The sequence below is a fragment of the Siphateles boraxobius genome, unplaced genomic scaffold (genome assembly GCF_051911475.1).
Source record: "Siphateles boraxobius isolate OS27281-9 unplaced genomic scaffold, OSU_SipBor_1 13, whole genome shotgun sequence".
Lineage (NCBI taxonomy): Eukaryota > Metazoa > Chordata > Actinopteri > Cypriniformes > Leuciscidae > Siphateles > Siphateles boraxobius.
Window position 1 is genome coordinate 13,345,860 of NW_027508733.1, and position 11,755 is coordinate 13,357,614.

The 11,755-nt window shown below is 36.6% G+C and overlaps 1 protein-coding gene across 2 annotated transcripts; it reads left to right on the top strand.

The window, feature by feature from the left end:
• The first annotated feature begins 2,848 nt into the window (after window positions 1-2,848).
• On the top strand, window positions 2,849-9,617 carry LOC143735445 (uncharacterized). 2 transcript variants are annotated; one of them, XM_077225606.1, is made up of 2 exons: window positions 2,849-4,092; window positions 7,719-9,617. In XM_077225606.1, the coding sequence occupies exons 1-2, from the start codon at window positions 3,966-3,968 to the stop codon at window positions 8,582-8,584; spliced, it is 993 nt and encodes a 330-aa protein (XP_077081721.1). In that variant the 5' UTR covers window positions 2,849-3,965; the 3' UTR covers window positions 8,585-9,617. The 2 variants fall into 2 exon arrangements, with proteins under 2 accessions (XP_077081721.1, XP_077081722.1); XM_077225607.1 differs by having other exon boundaries at window positions 2,849-3,342.
• The last annotated feature ends 2,138 nt before the right edge of the window (window positions 9,618-11,755 follow it).

Genomic DNA, 11,755 nt, shown 5'->3' on the forward strand with positions numbered 1-11,755 from the left:
TGGAACTTAAAGTAAAATAAACCTGTATCAGATTATGTGTATCATGTGTTTGGTGTCTTAAGATATTGTACAGCTTATCTAATTTTGTGATTACATATGACATTAAATTGGTCATTGTATAGAGACATTGTTTCACTTTTAATTTGTGAACAAGTCTATTCACAACTGAAACACTTATTAAAAATAAAAAAGCTGAGTTACTTGGTCAGACAACTATGGTGAATGTGTTTGTTCAAACGATATTTGAATCTGAAACGAGTCCGGGTATGCTACAGATTTATGCTATAATTTATTTTAATACTTAATTTATTATAATTTAATTTAATAATTGTAATATAATTTTGTTTAATACTGTTCAGATATACTGTTGTATTAACAACTATAATAATGTACCATCTAGCCAGCCTAACTATGATGCTAAAACCTTATCTGTATATGGAATATGAAATCTGATTAATTTGTAATTAGGTAAGATGTTCATCAGCTTGGCCAGGCTGGGAGGCCAGCTGAAACCACCTGACCACCAACTTGACCAGGCTGGGAGACCAGCTTGACCATCTAAGCCAGGCTGGGAGACCAGCTAAGCCAGGCTGGGAGACCAGCTAAATCAGGCTGGGAGACCAGCTTGACCAGCTGACCACCAACTTGACCAGGCTGGGAGACCAGCTAAATCAGGCTGGGAGACCAGCTTGACCAGCTGACCACCAACTTGACCAGGCTGGGAGACCAGCTAAATCAGGCTGGGAGACCAGCTTGACCAGCTGACCACCAACTTGACCAGGCTGGGAGACCAGCTTGACCAGCTAAGTCAGGCTGGGAGACCAGCTGACCACCAACTTGACCAGGCTGGGAGACCAGCTGACCACCAAATTGACCAGGCTGGAAGACCAGTTTGACCAGCTAAGCCAGGCTGGGAGACCAACTAAAACCAGCTACTTCCAGCTTAAACCAGCTAAGACCAGCCAACCAGCCTATGGTTTTAGCTGGATTTTTCAGCAGGGGAGTTAAAACTCTTTATTTGAAATGCCTTTTTTTTTTCATTTTATAGCGATTTACTATGTACTGTACACCCAACAAATGTCAATACGATGATCAACAAATCATTTGTAAAGAAACAGAATCACAGAGAGTTTGATCATAGGTCTGCGGTGAAACATGTATAAACCACCTCCGTCATTTCAGATTTCTGTAACGAACACAAAAGGAGAAAAAAAACCCTGATGTTTCAGATGCAAAAACTTCAGGAGCTCAAAATTAATAAATGACATAAATTTGCGGCAAATTCAACAATAGATATTACAGGTTATTATGAGTCAGTGTTTCTCACATTGAATGATGGTCTTGTGTTTGTGTATAATGGAGGGTCACTGTCTTTTATGTTCTTGGGACTTTTATTATAACATTTTAGATGACGAGCAGCTTTCATAACAGTGACAAAAAACAAAAGCAAATGGACTGTGGAAACAACATGTTTAACATCAGATACCAGGACAAGAACAAATACTGGGTTGAATACAAATAAGTAATTTAGCACAGGAAGCTGATGATATATTAATAATGGAATAACAGCTCTTTATACCAGGGATAGGCAACGTTGGTCCCTAATGCTAGACATTATGACTCCATTCACACTCCGTTAATAGCTTCACTTTTCTCTGTCACTGTTTGAATGAATAGTGTGTGTGTGTGTGTGTGTGTGTGTGTTCTTTAGATTAGTTTGTGTGTATTAGAGTAGTTCAATAAAGTCTTGGTTGATTTACATGTGTCTTGTGTTGTGTGCTTACAAGTTACTGCCTTAAGCTGTTGATCTTGTTAACCTTGCTCAGAATCAGTGATCATATATTTGTGATATTATTTCCGTAGGTCACGGGATAATATTCTGTCCAGAATTGATAAAATACCCTAATCTCAATTTACTGGTGGATGAATAGTTGATAAAGTGTTACACATTTATTCTGAATCATTTGCATATTAATTAGGTTCTTATTCACTGTAGCCGAATTAAATCACCCTTTGAGTTGTATTGACCCTAGTTCCCTTACATCCAGCACTTTCAAGTGTGTTGCTAAATCTTCACAAAATATGACATAACATACTGAGCAATAAAAGCTCTCTTTTTTATATAAATCTGTCTTAACTAGAGTAGGGCCACTGCCAAACTACTTTGTATGTAGGTTGATTTATTATTGATTTGTTTGTCAAGACTATGAGAAACGACACTGCTATAGACCAGTTTTATAGTCTTTGGGCATATATCCTGACTCAAATAATCTGTTTCTACCACAATTTGTTTTTAATAAAGTCAGATCTCAGCTGATGATCCTGTAAGGTTTGTAATAGTGTCACTATTAAAAGAGCTGCTAAAAATCTTCAATAGTTCCTGTTTTCACCGCATTGATTATGCTGTATATATCACCTCATATAATTTGTGATAAATCATGTTTTATTTAAAAAAAAGCAACAAAAAGCAACAAACAACAAAAAACTCAGCTAAATAACTAGGTTAAACTGAAGTGTTACTGTATATGTTGTTTACAAATCTGTACATTTATTTCTGAATTGGTTTATTCTTACATTTTAATTCTTACTTTTTCTGTGAATTATTTTAATTGTGATTATGTATAATATTTTTCTATATCACTTTGTCTATATGTCTATGTTGAAGATAAAACAATGTTAAAACAGAAATACACTGAGTGTTTTTTAATTAAACAAATTCAGTAACTTTCAATTTTTCTGAATGGATAAATAAATATGGTACATAATGCTTATAATGTGTGTGAATGAGTGAAAATGTCCATTTTATTTCTGATTTATTTCCTGTTTCAGATCTGCTCCACCTTCCACCTTCAGTGAAGCTCCTCCCACAACAATTCACCAATAAATGCTGGAATATGCCCATCAGTCTACAAGCGGAGAAAAGTTTGTGAGAGAGAACAGTGAGAACTAGCCTGACTACGTCAGACTTCCTACTTCCGCTAATTTCATTTCGCTCCCGTAGTCAGTCTGAGATAGCAGCCTATCTTTCTGTTTTCCACCGGCCTGAAAACAGCTTGGCCAATCAACGAACAGAGGGCGGGCTGAAAGCCGTGAAGTAGTCGGTAAGCGCCGTGTTTAAGATTAGGTCAGGGAAATCGAAAACGACCGCTGATATGGAGACGCGGATGCAATTCGCTCTGTTGTGGAGAATATTCCCGGCATTAGCAAACTGAAGCCCGAACACGAAGAGTGTGTATTAAACATTTTGAATGGAGGTGATGTTGTGGCCCTACTCCCTTTGGGAAAAGTTTAATTTATCATCTATTACCGATCGTCAGCGAGAGACTGGGGAGCTTTTGACAGGTCAGTGTCTCTTTTCTTTTCCAGGTCTTAAATAACGTAAAACTTCAAATAATAGCCCGGGCTTTTATTTGCCCAAATCGTCGAACTGCACTGGCTTGTACTTTAGATAGGCGTCTAACTTATATGAGACAGGCCTTTATAGTTGAGATGTTGTTCCTAGAGTCTATAATCTCTAAAAATCTCCAAATGCTCCACGTGAAACCGCGGTCTTCCGACCTCTTACTATCTTGTCGATTGATTTTTATGAATATGCGCGAGGGAGAGAGAGCAAGACAGCGCTCGTGTTGTTTGTAGACGTGGGAGTGCGCGCGCGCGGCCGGGGCTCTCTCTCTCTCTGCTGGTTTGTGCCCTGTCAAGCGCAGCAGTCATTCTATTACATCACTCACAGATCAAAAAAGTCGTTTACAGCCATGTTCACTCGGGTATTTCGCTCGCATCATCAAGTGTTTACAGTGGAAGTTCGATCATAGATTTGAGTTCGATGCATGATGTCTGTGGTTCGATGCGGCTGTGTCGGCGCATAACATGCGTCATAAACAAACTTATCTGATTGGCTTACGGGTAACCAATGATTTTAAACTTCAATACGCGCCCCCTAGCGAGAGAGAAAACACTTCTCTATTATGCTATCCCAGACTCTGTGTACGAAGCAAAGTGAAGTAGCAGAGTCTGGTATTACCAGGCTAAGTGAGAACACGAGTGATCCAGAATCCTGCGAAATCAAATCTGAAGATACTGAAGAACAAAGAGGTTGGTTTTTATTCTTGATTCTTTGTTTAGTGGTTGTGGGAAGAAAAGTCATGAAATAACAGTAGCAAATAATATAACTAGGTACAAAATCGAGGCTCAAAGTCAAATCTATTTTCTATCCTTTGTGTTTACAACAGATAACCAATGAAATGGGCTTTTATGCGGAAAATTATATATGAGCTGTTTATTTACATTTCTTTTATTTCTGGTTCAGAACTTTTTGCAACGTTGTTTCTAAAATATTGAACACATTTTCAACCCTGGCCAATCAGAGAACAAGGAGGGGCTTTGTAGAAATCCTTGGCATGAGCTACAATAATGTACAGTTTAATCACATTGCTCATAATCCCTTGAGGAGAGGGAATTGCTGGGTCTAACATTATTATGAATTATCAAACAGCCAGCACTAGTCAGTAATGAAGATTAGTGGATACAGATACATAATATGGTATGTGTGTTGACAAACAATATAAAATAAAATGTCACATAGGGCTAAATGCATTACATTTTACAAAAATCCTATGCAAACAGACTAGTGTTATATCGTTTGAAACTGCTACAGCAGTGGGGAAGATGCATGTGCATTAATTTTTGTTTTGTTTCCTAAAACCCACACCAGAGAGATATTGATGTGGGCATGTCTGCATGCAAGCATTTCAGCGCGCTTAAACATATCTCCCTTTTAGAGCAGATTTAGTTCACAAACCAATATGATTTTCATTTACACTTAACAGGATCATTGAAAAGAATCAGTTTATTCACGAGTATCGGAGTATGTGAAAATTTCTTCAGTTCAAAATAACGAATAATTATACAGTTTTAAGAAATGTAGTAGGATATTGTGCTTTGGAATGTAGTGAAGTCTTGAGTCTGCAAACACCTATGCCCGCATCCTGTTCATGGATTTCAGCTCGGCATTCAATACAATAAACCCGGTCAAACTGATCAATATATTACTGGACATGAATATCGATCCATGCATCTGTCACTGGATTCACAGTTTTCTCTGGAACAGGCAACAGAGGGTAAAGATTAACAATAATACATCCTCCCCTCTGTACCTCAGTACAGGCGCACCCCAAGGCTGTGTTCTCTCGCCATGGCTATTTTCTCTCTACACAAACCAGTTCACATCACACCACAGTTCTGTCAGCCTATACAAATATGCAGACGATACAACCATTATAGGACTCATCACCAACAACCAAGAAACCGTATACCGTGCACAGATCAACCAAGCAGTGACCTGGTGTACAGACCATGATCTTCTACTCAACACATCAAAAACAAAAGAACTCATCGTCGACCTGAGACGTCAGCCATCCCCCAAAACTCCTGTGCTCATTGAAGGTGAACCCATCTCCATTACTGATACATTCAAACTTCTTGGGACACACATCAGCAATAACCTTAAATGGAAAATCAACACAGATCATATATACAAAAAAGCCCAGCAAAGACTTTTTCATCTCCGACAGCTCAAGAAGTTCAGAGTAAGGTCTCATCTTCTGCTCCGTTTCTACAAGGCCATCGTTGAAAGCATCCTCACCACTTCCATCACAGTCTGGTTTGGCAGTCTTGACTCACTTTCCCGGAAGAAATTACAGCGTATCATCAACAGAGCATCGAAAGTCATTGGTTCACCCCTACCATCCCTTGAATCACTCTACCACAAACGGACACTACGCAGAGCCCACAAGATAATTTCTGATACCTCGCACCCTGCTCACTACGCCTTCCAGTTACTGCCCTCTGGGAGGCGTTATAGGACAATCGCCTCTAGAACAACTCGCTTCAAAAATAGTTTTATTCCAAAAGCAATACACCTTTTGAACTCTGAACGCTGAGGACTGTGGATTAAGCATGACCCCTTATGTACTATGTATTAATGTGTTTGTCTGTATGTATATGTATGTTACTTTATATGTTTAATGTTTACTGTTTAATGTAATGCTGGAACCTGTACCAAAGAGCTGTACTGAAAACAAATTCCACCAGCCTGGCTGTGTGGTCATTAAAAATAAAATAAAAAAAAAAAAAAAAAATAAAAAAAAAAGTAAAAGTTTCTCAGAATAAAAATACTCCAGAAAAGTACAGGGCCCGTATTCATAAAGAATCTTAATGCAAAGAGTAGCTCCTACAAAATTCTAAGAAAATTCTTAGAAATGTGGGCGTTTACTCTTAAAATTAAAGAAAAAATCCTAGTAAAGAAAAAAGTAATTCAGAAAGCATCTTAACCCTTAAAAGAGGTCTTAAGGTCAAAATTGTTAGGAGCACGGACGAGGACTTTTAAGAGGCTTAAGAGTTTCTTTAGCAGAGGAGAAAATGGCAGAAAGACGAAGAGGGAGAAGAAATGTGTTGCAGACAATGGATGACAGTGAGTTAATAAGACACTATAGATTAGATCGTGCAGGGATCATGTTTGTGACCGATTTTATTAGAGACACAATAACATCTCCGACACAGCGCAGATTGGCGTAGTGCCAGATATTAAATCACTACTGTACATTAAGATATTTGGCAGCAGGGAAAATGCATCAATGCAGCAGTGATGATTTGGGTCTGTCACAACCTTCTGTAAGCAGAGTGATCACAAACAATTACAGCACTTTCAGAACCTCTTATTGTGTAGCAGTTCATTTTGTTTCCACTGGACATTCCCACATTGCAGGCTCAAAAAAATGCATTTATGAATATAGCAGGCTTCCGCACAAGCAGGGGGAATGAAACGTAAATAATTTATTATTAACCGCTATAAGCTCCCACGTCTGCTTCTACTGTGACACCCGGCCTGAATTTTCCTTTAAGGAAAGGCCTTGTGTTCATCCACTAACTGGGCTCACTGTAAACACTGTTCCTCTGTCCAGTTGAGCTTTCTTGTCCTTCTTGTTTTTTTATTCCATGTTTGCTACATTAAAACCAACATTCAAACCACCACTTAAATAGACAGTGGAACAATTTTTATCATTCTAATCCAATCAAATACCTTATAGGAAATTAACAGTATGGTAAATAAAAAAAAGGATTTATATACACATATATAATGTGTGTGTGTGTGTGTATGAGAATGGTCAAATAGGAAAAATTACGCATGTAATTTCAAAGTGAAGGCTTAGAATAGACCCTATACTTAAAATCACTCTTTTTTTCCTTCTTGGACAACCAACCAATCACAGTCTTCAAAAGATTGTGTCATACATAGCAACGGGGTCAGCCCCGCCTCCTCACTAAGATAAAAGTTTTTGTCTTTTCCTTACTCAGAGTTGCTCTCAGATCAGTCCCGAATCGCTCTTAAGCTAAGACTCCTACGTAAAAGATTTTAAGCTAAATTAAGAGTTTTCTGAGAGGATTCTTAGAATCTTTATGAATACGGGCCCTGATATTTGAGGGAAAAAAAACTTTATTATTGTCCAACACTGAGTATGTGAAAAATAAGTTGAACATTTTTTAACATTAAAGCATGTTAACCTGTTCTATTACACCCAATGAACAAAATAATGAACTTTTAAAGTAGCATTATTACCCCTTTAAAAAAAAACATCAAGGCAATCATAATTTTGCATAGCAGTTGTCTTATCCTTTCACATTTCTTTGATGAATAAAACTTTTTTTAAATTTCATTTTAGACCTGATGGAAGAAACTAAGGAGAGTGAAGAACTGAGTGAAGTGGAGGAGAAACCACATCAAAACGGTTGCTCACAGACTGAAAGTAAATTTGTACTGAGAAATGGCAGCAACAATTTCACTTGTCCTCAGTGTGGAAAAAGCTTCAAGTACAAACAAGGTCTTGAGCTTCACATGAGAATTCATACTGGTGAGAAGCCATACTCATGTGATCAGTGCGAGAAGAGTTTCACCATAAAAACTAACCTTAACAGACACATGACAGTCCACACTGGAGAGAAGCCACACACATGTGATCAGTGTGGAAAGAGTTTTAGACAAAAGGGAGTCTTAAATGAACACCTGAAAACCCACACTGTAGAGAACATGAAGACATGTGATCAATGTGGGAAGAGTTTTTCACAAGGATACCTTAAGCATCACATGAAAATCCACACTGGAGAGAACACATACACATGCAATCACTGTGGGAAGAGTTTCACACTAAAAGCAAACCTTAAATATCACATGACAATCCACACGGGAGAGAAGCCGCACACATGTGATCAGTGTGGGAAGAGTTTCCGATCGGCAAGTTCTTTTAGAGTACATCTGCGTTCTCATTCTGGAGAAAAACCATTTAACTGTAATCAGTGTGGTAAAAAATTTCTTTTGGCAGGTTCCCTGAAGCTGCACATGAACGTTCATTCAAAGGAGAAGCCTCACGTGTGTTCTTTGTGTGGAAAGGGATTTACATTGGTGAAGAGTTTAAAAATACACCAGAAAAGACACAGCGGTGTGAAGAATCATGTGTGCTATGTTTGTGGAAAAAACTATTTTACAGAGGCTGTACTGAAGCAGCATCAGAAAAGAAGCTGCACACAATAAAGACTCCTTAAGGATCACATGAAAACCCACACCGGAGAGAATCCGCACACACGCGATCAGTGCGGGAAGAGTTCCAGAAGTGTTCGCGCTTTGAAATTACGTTTGTGTTCTCCTTCTGGAGAAAGAAAGAAGCACAAGAAAGTTGATACAAAGGAGAAGCCTTAGACGTGTCCGGCGTGTGAAAAAAGTTTTTAAAGTTCACCAGAAAACGCACACCAGTGCGAAAGCAGCGTGAAAGACATTTGCTACAACTGACAAAACGTTACCAGAGAATTCACATTGGAGAAAAACCTTTCAAGTGTTCACACTGTGACAAAGAGATTCAGTCCTTCAGGATAACCTAAAATCAGAGCATCCACGCTGAAGAGAAACCATTCTCCCTTCATGTGAAAAAATAAATTAGCTTCTCTACTCTCTCATAATGTCTGAAATCATAATTCCGGTTCAGATCCAGATTTTTTAAGTTCAAACGTAACACAAAATGTCGAGCAGTAAGAGTTGTATCTTCCACAAAATCACAAAATGTTCATAGTAAACTAATTTAATTTTCAAGACCAACAGTTTCAAGTTTGAGATTAAGATTTACTAAATTTCTCCTAGAAGAACAATATCTAAGATTTTGTTCCCTTTATATCATCAACTATGATATTGATATTGAAAACATTATCACAGTACATTATGATTTTTGTATTGTCCTTTTTTCCCAAATTTCTTATAATGCATATGTGTGACTTTTTCTTTTTACTCTCTTTTATGAAAAAAAAAACTACTTTCTTTTACATGTACAAAATGTTTGTGTGCTCAAGTGTACTCCGGGAAGCTGGAGAAGAGGACACTTTTAAGAGGGACATGTCTCCAAGTTTTTATTAAAGTATTCATCATTGTATCTAGTTACTCTATTTATCTATTTATAATTATATTGAGGGTGTAAGAAATTATCATGTAGCTTTGTGACTGGATGTTTCTTTGATTATTATCTTCTAGTGTTGCTTTGGACACCTTTTAAGCCAATAAAGAGAGAAATATCTCTTTTTATTTTGTTTTTATATTTTGTCGCCAAGTAATCATTGACTAAACTTGTTACTTATTTTATCAACAGCTTTTTATTGTGGGGAAAAGTCAAGTCACCTTTATTTATATAGTGCTTTTTACAATACAGATTGAAAATAATGGAAGGAAAATAATGTTTGTTTCGGATGTACAGCAAAAAAGCTTTTGGATTTATAGCAGATCTGGAATAAAATAGTGTAATTGTCCAGTTTAAGTAAGTTCAGTGTTGAGTCATTTCAGTTATAAAAAAGTTATTCAGTTCATTTATCTATAGCCGTTTTGGAGAAAACAGTGATGTCATTGTCCAGCTCAGTTCAGGTCTCATAATGGTGTCAATGCAGGGAGATCAATAATGTTGTGGAATATTAAGTGTCCCTGGCAAGGAATAAAAAACTCCATAAGTTGACAGAATGGAGAAAAAACCTAGGGAGAAACACAAAGTTTCTTAACGAACATGAGTATATATACATTACATGGACAATTCTACAAAATACTGCATATGAATATAAATGAAACAGAATAAAATATTAACATAATAAATAACAGTAAATTAGTAAATACTTGAATATATTTGATGGAGATTGATATATGAATTCAAAGATTTTTAATTACTAAGGAACAAATCATAAATTAATAACTGATAGAAAAAATATTAATTATGGAATTCAGACAGTTTGGATCCCCTATTAACATTTAGGCAGACATATTGAAGTTTAGAAAAGAACATAAATGAAAAAATACCACAATATATATATATATATATATATATATATATATATATGTTGTTTTACTTGAATGCTTCTGTATAGATGTAAAATGTACTAGGCTATTTGTTTCTTATATTGTTCTACAGTTTTTTTTAATAACAAAGATAAATAAAAACAATGACTATATTGTGGTTATTAATTAAGTAATTATTATTAAGAAAATAATTGGAGGAAAAGTGGTGATTTTGCTTTGGAACCTTATGAAAACTTTAACTTGATTTTTCTCAAAATTGACTTTACTGACTTTATTTTTGAAAATTTGCTCACTGTGACTCATTTTGCCAGCACAGTTCACATATGTTTTTTGACTCTCTAAGTGACGGCACCCATTGACTTCCATTAATTGAAGGACCATTGACTTCCATTAATCAGGAAGGACCACGGTTTCAGGTAAAAATCTTCTTCAGCCTCCTGTTCTACTGAAGAAAAAGGTAACCTACATCTTGGATGGAATGAAGGTGAGAAGATAAACAGAAAATGTTCATTTTGGGTGAGCTATCCCTTTAAAATGTGTGAATGATTGATATCATCTAATAGTTTTATTAATCTTTTTTGATTTTATTGATTTAGATGTTCAGATCTGCTTCAATTCAACTCAAATGAAGCTCCTTATATGCAACAGTAACGTTCCAACTTTTAAATCTGTTAATGTCTAATAAATTATATTTTACCCCAAACATGACTGAGAATGAATGACATGGGTTTGTAGTATTATTATCTGACTGTTTAGATTATTATCTGTCTCTTAAAAAAGAGGACTGAATTGCAGGATCCCAAAATCCTTTGAAACTTACTGATACATTGAAGGCTAAATTGGGCATATTGAATGTGCAATATGTTGAGTGATCTGTTGAGTGATGTAAGTCTGTTAGTATTTTGAAGAGATAGCAAACAGTATGATATGACTTTATGATTAAAATTGATGATCGGGAAAACGGTTAATGTCAGTGTGTGGAAAGAGGAGTAATTTTATATTTCATGTAATAAACTCAGAAAAGAGAAACTTGAAAATTGCAATGTCCATAATACCATATTGGTGAGTGGTTTCACTTTAATGGTTTTTGAGGAAATAATGAATGAACTGGGATTCCATTCCATCATGCTGAATGCGTTTCTTCTGCAATCCTGAAGCCTAAGGGAAACCACCCTCACAGTGTTCCTTGATCTTTTGAGGAATAGTAAAAAAAGGAGAAACAATATCTCAAGGTTTTTTCTGCAGCTTTTTTCGCACTATCTCCCTTTATCCTCTTATTTTACTCTACTATTGCAAAGTGTTAAACTATGCGGTCCGCGCTCCACACTCCAGACCACTGGGTGGCGGAAATGCACATTTTACGTTGTTTTCCCAGACCTC

Bases quoted from the DNA above. Each gene is read 5' to 3' on its own strand.
- LOC143735445 (XM_077225606.1), top strand. From the start codon at position 3,966: ATGCTATCCCAGACTCTGTGTACGAAGCAAAGTGAAGTAGCAGAGTCT. The intron at 4,093-7,718 runs GTTGGTTTTTAT...ATTTCATTTTAG, and splicing joins AGATACTGAAGAACAAAGAG to ACCTGATGGAAGAAACTAAG.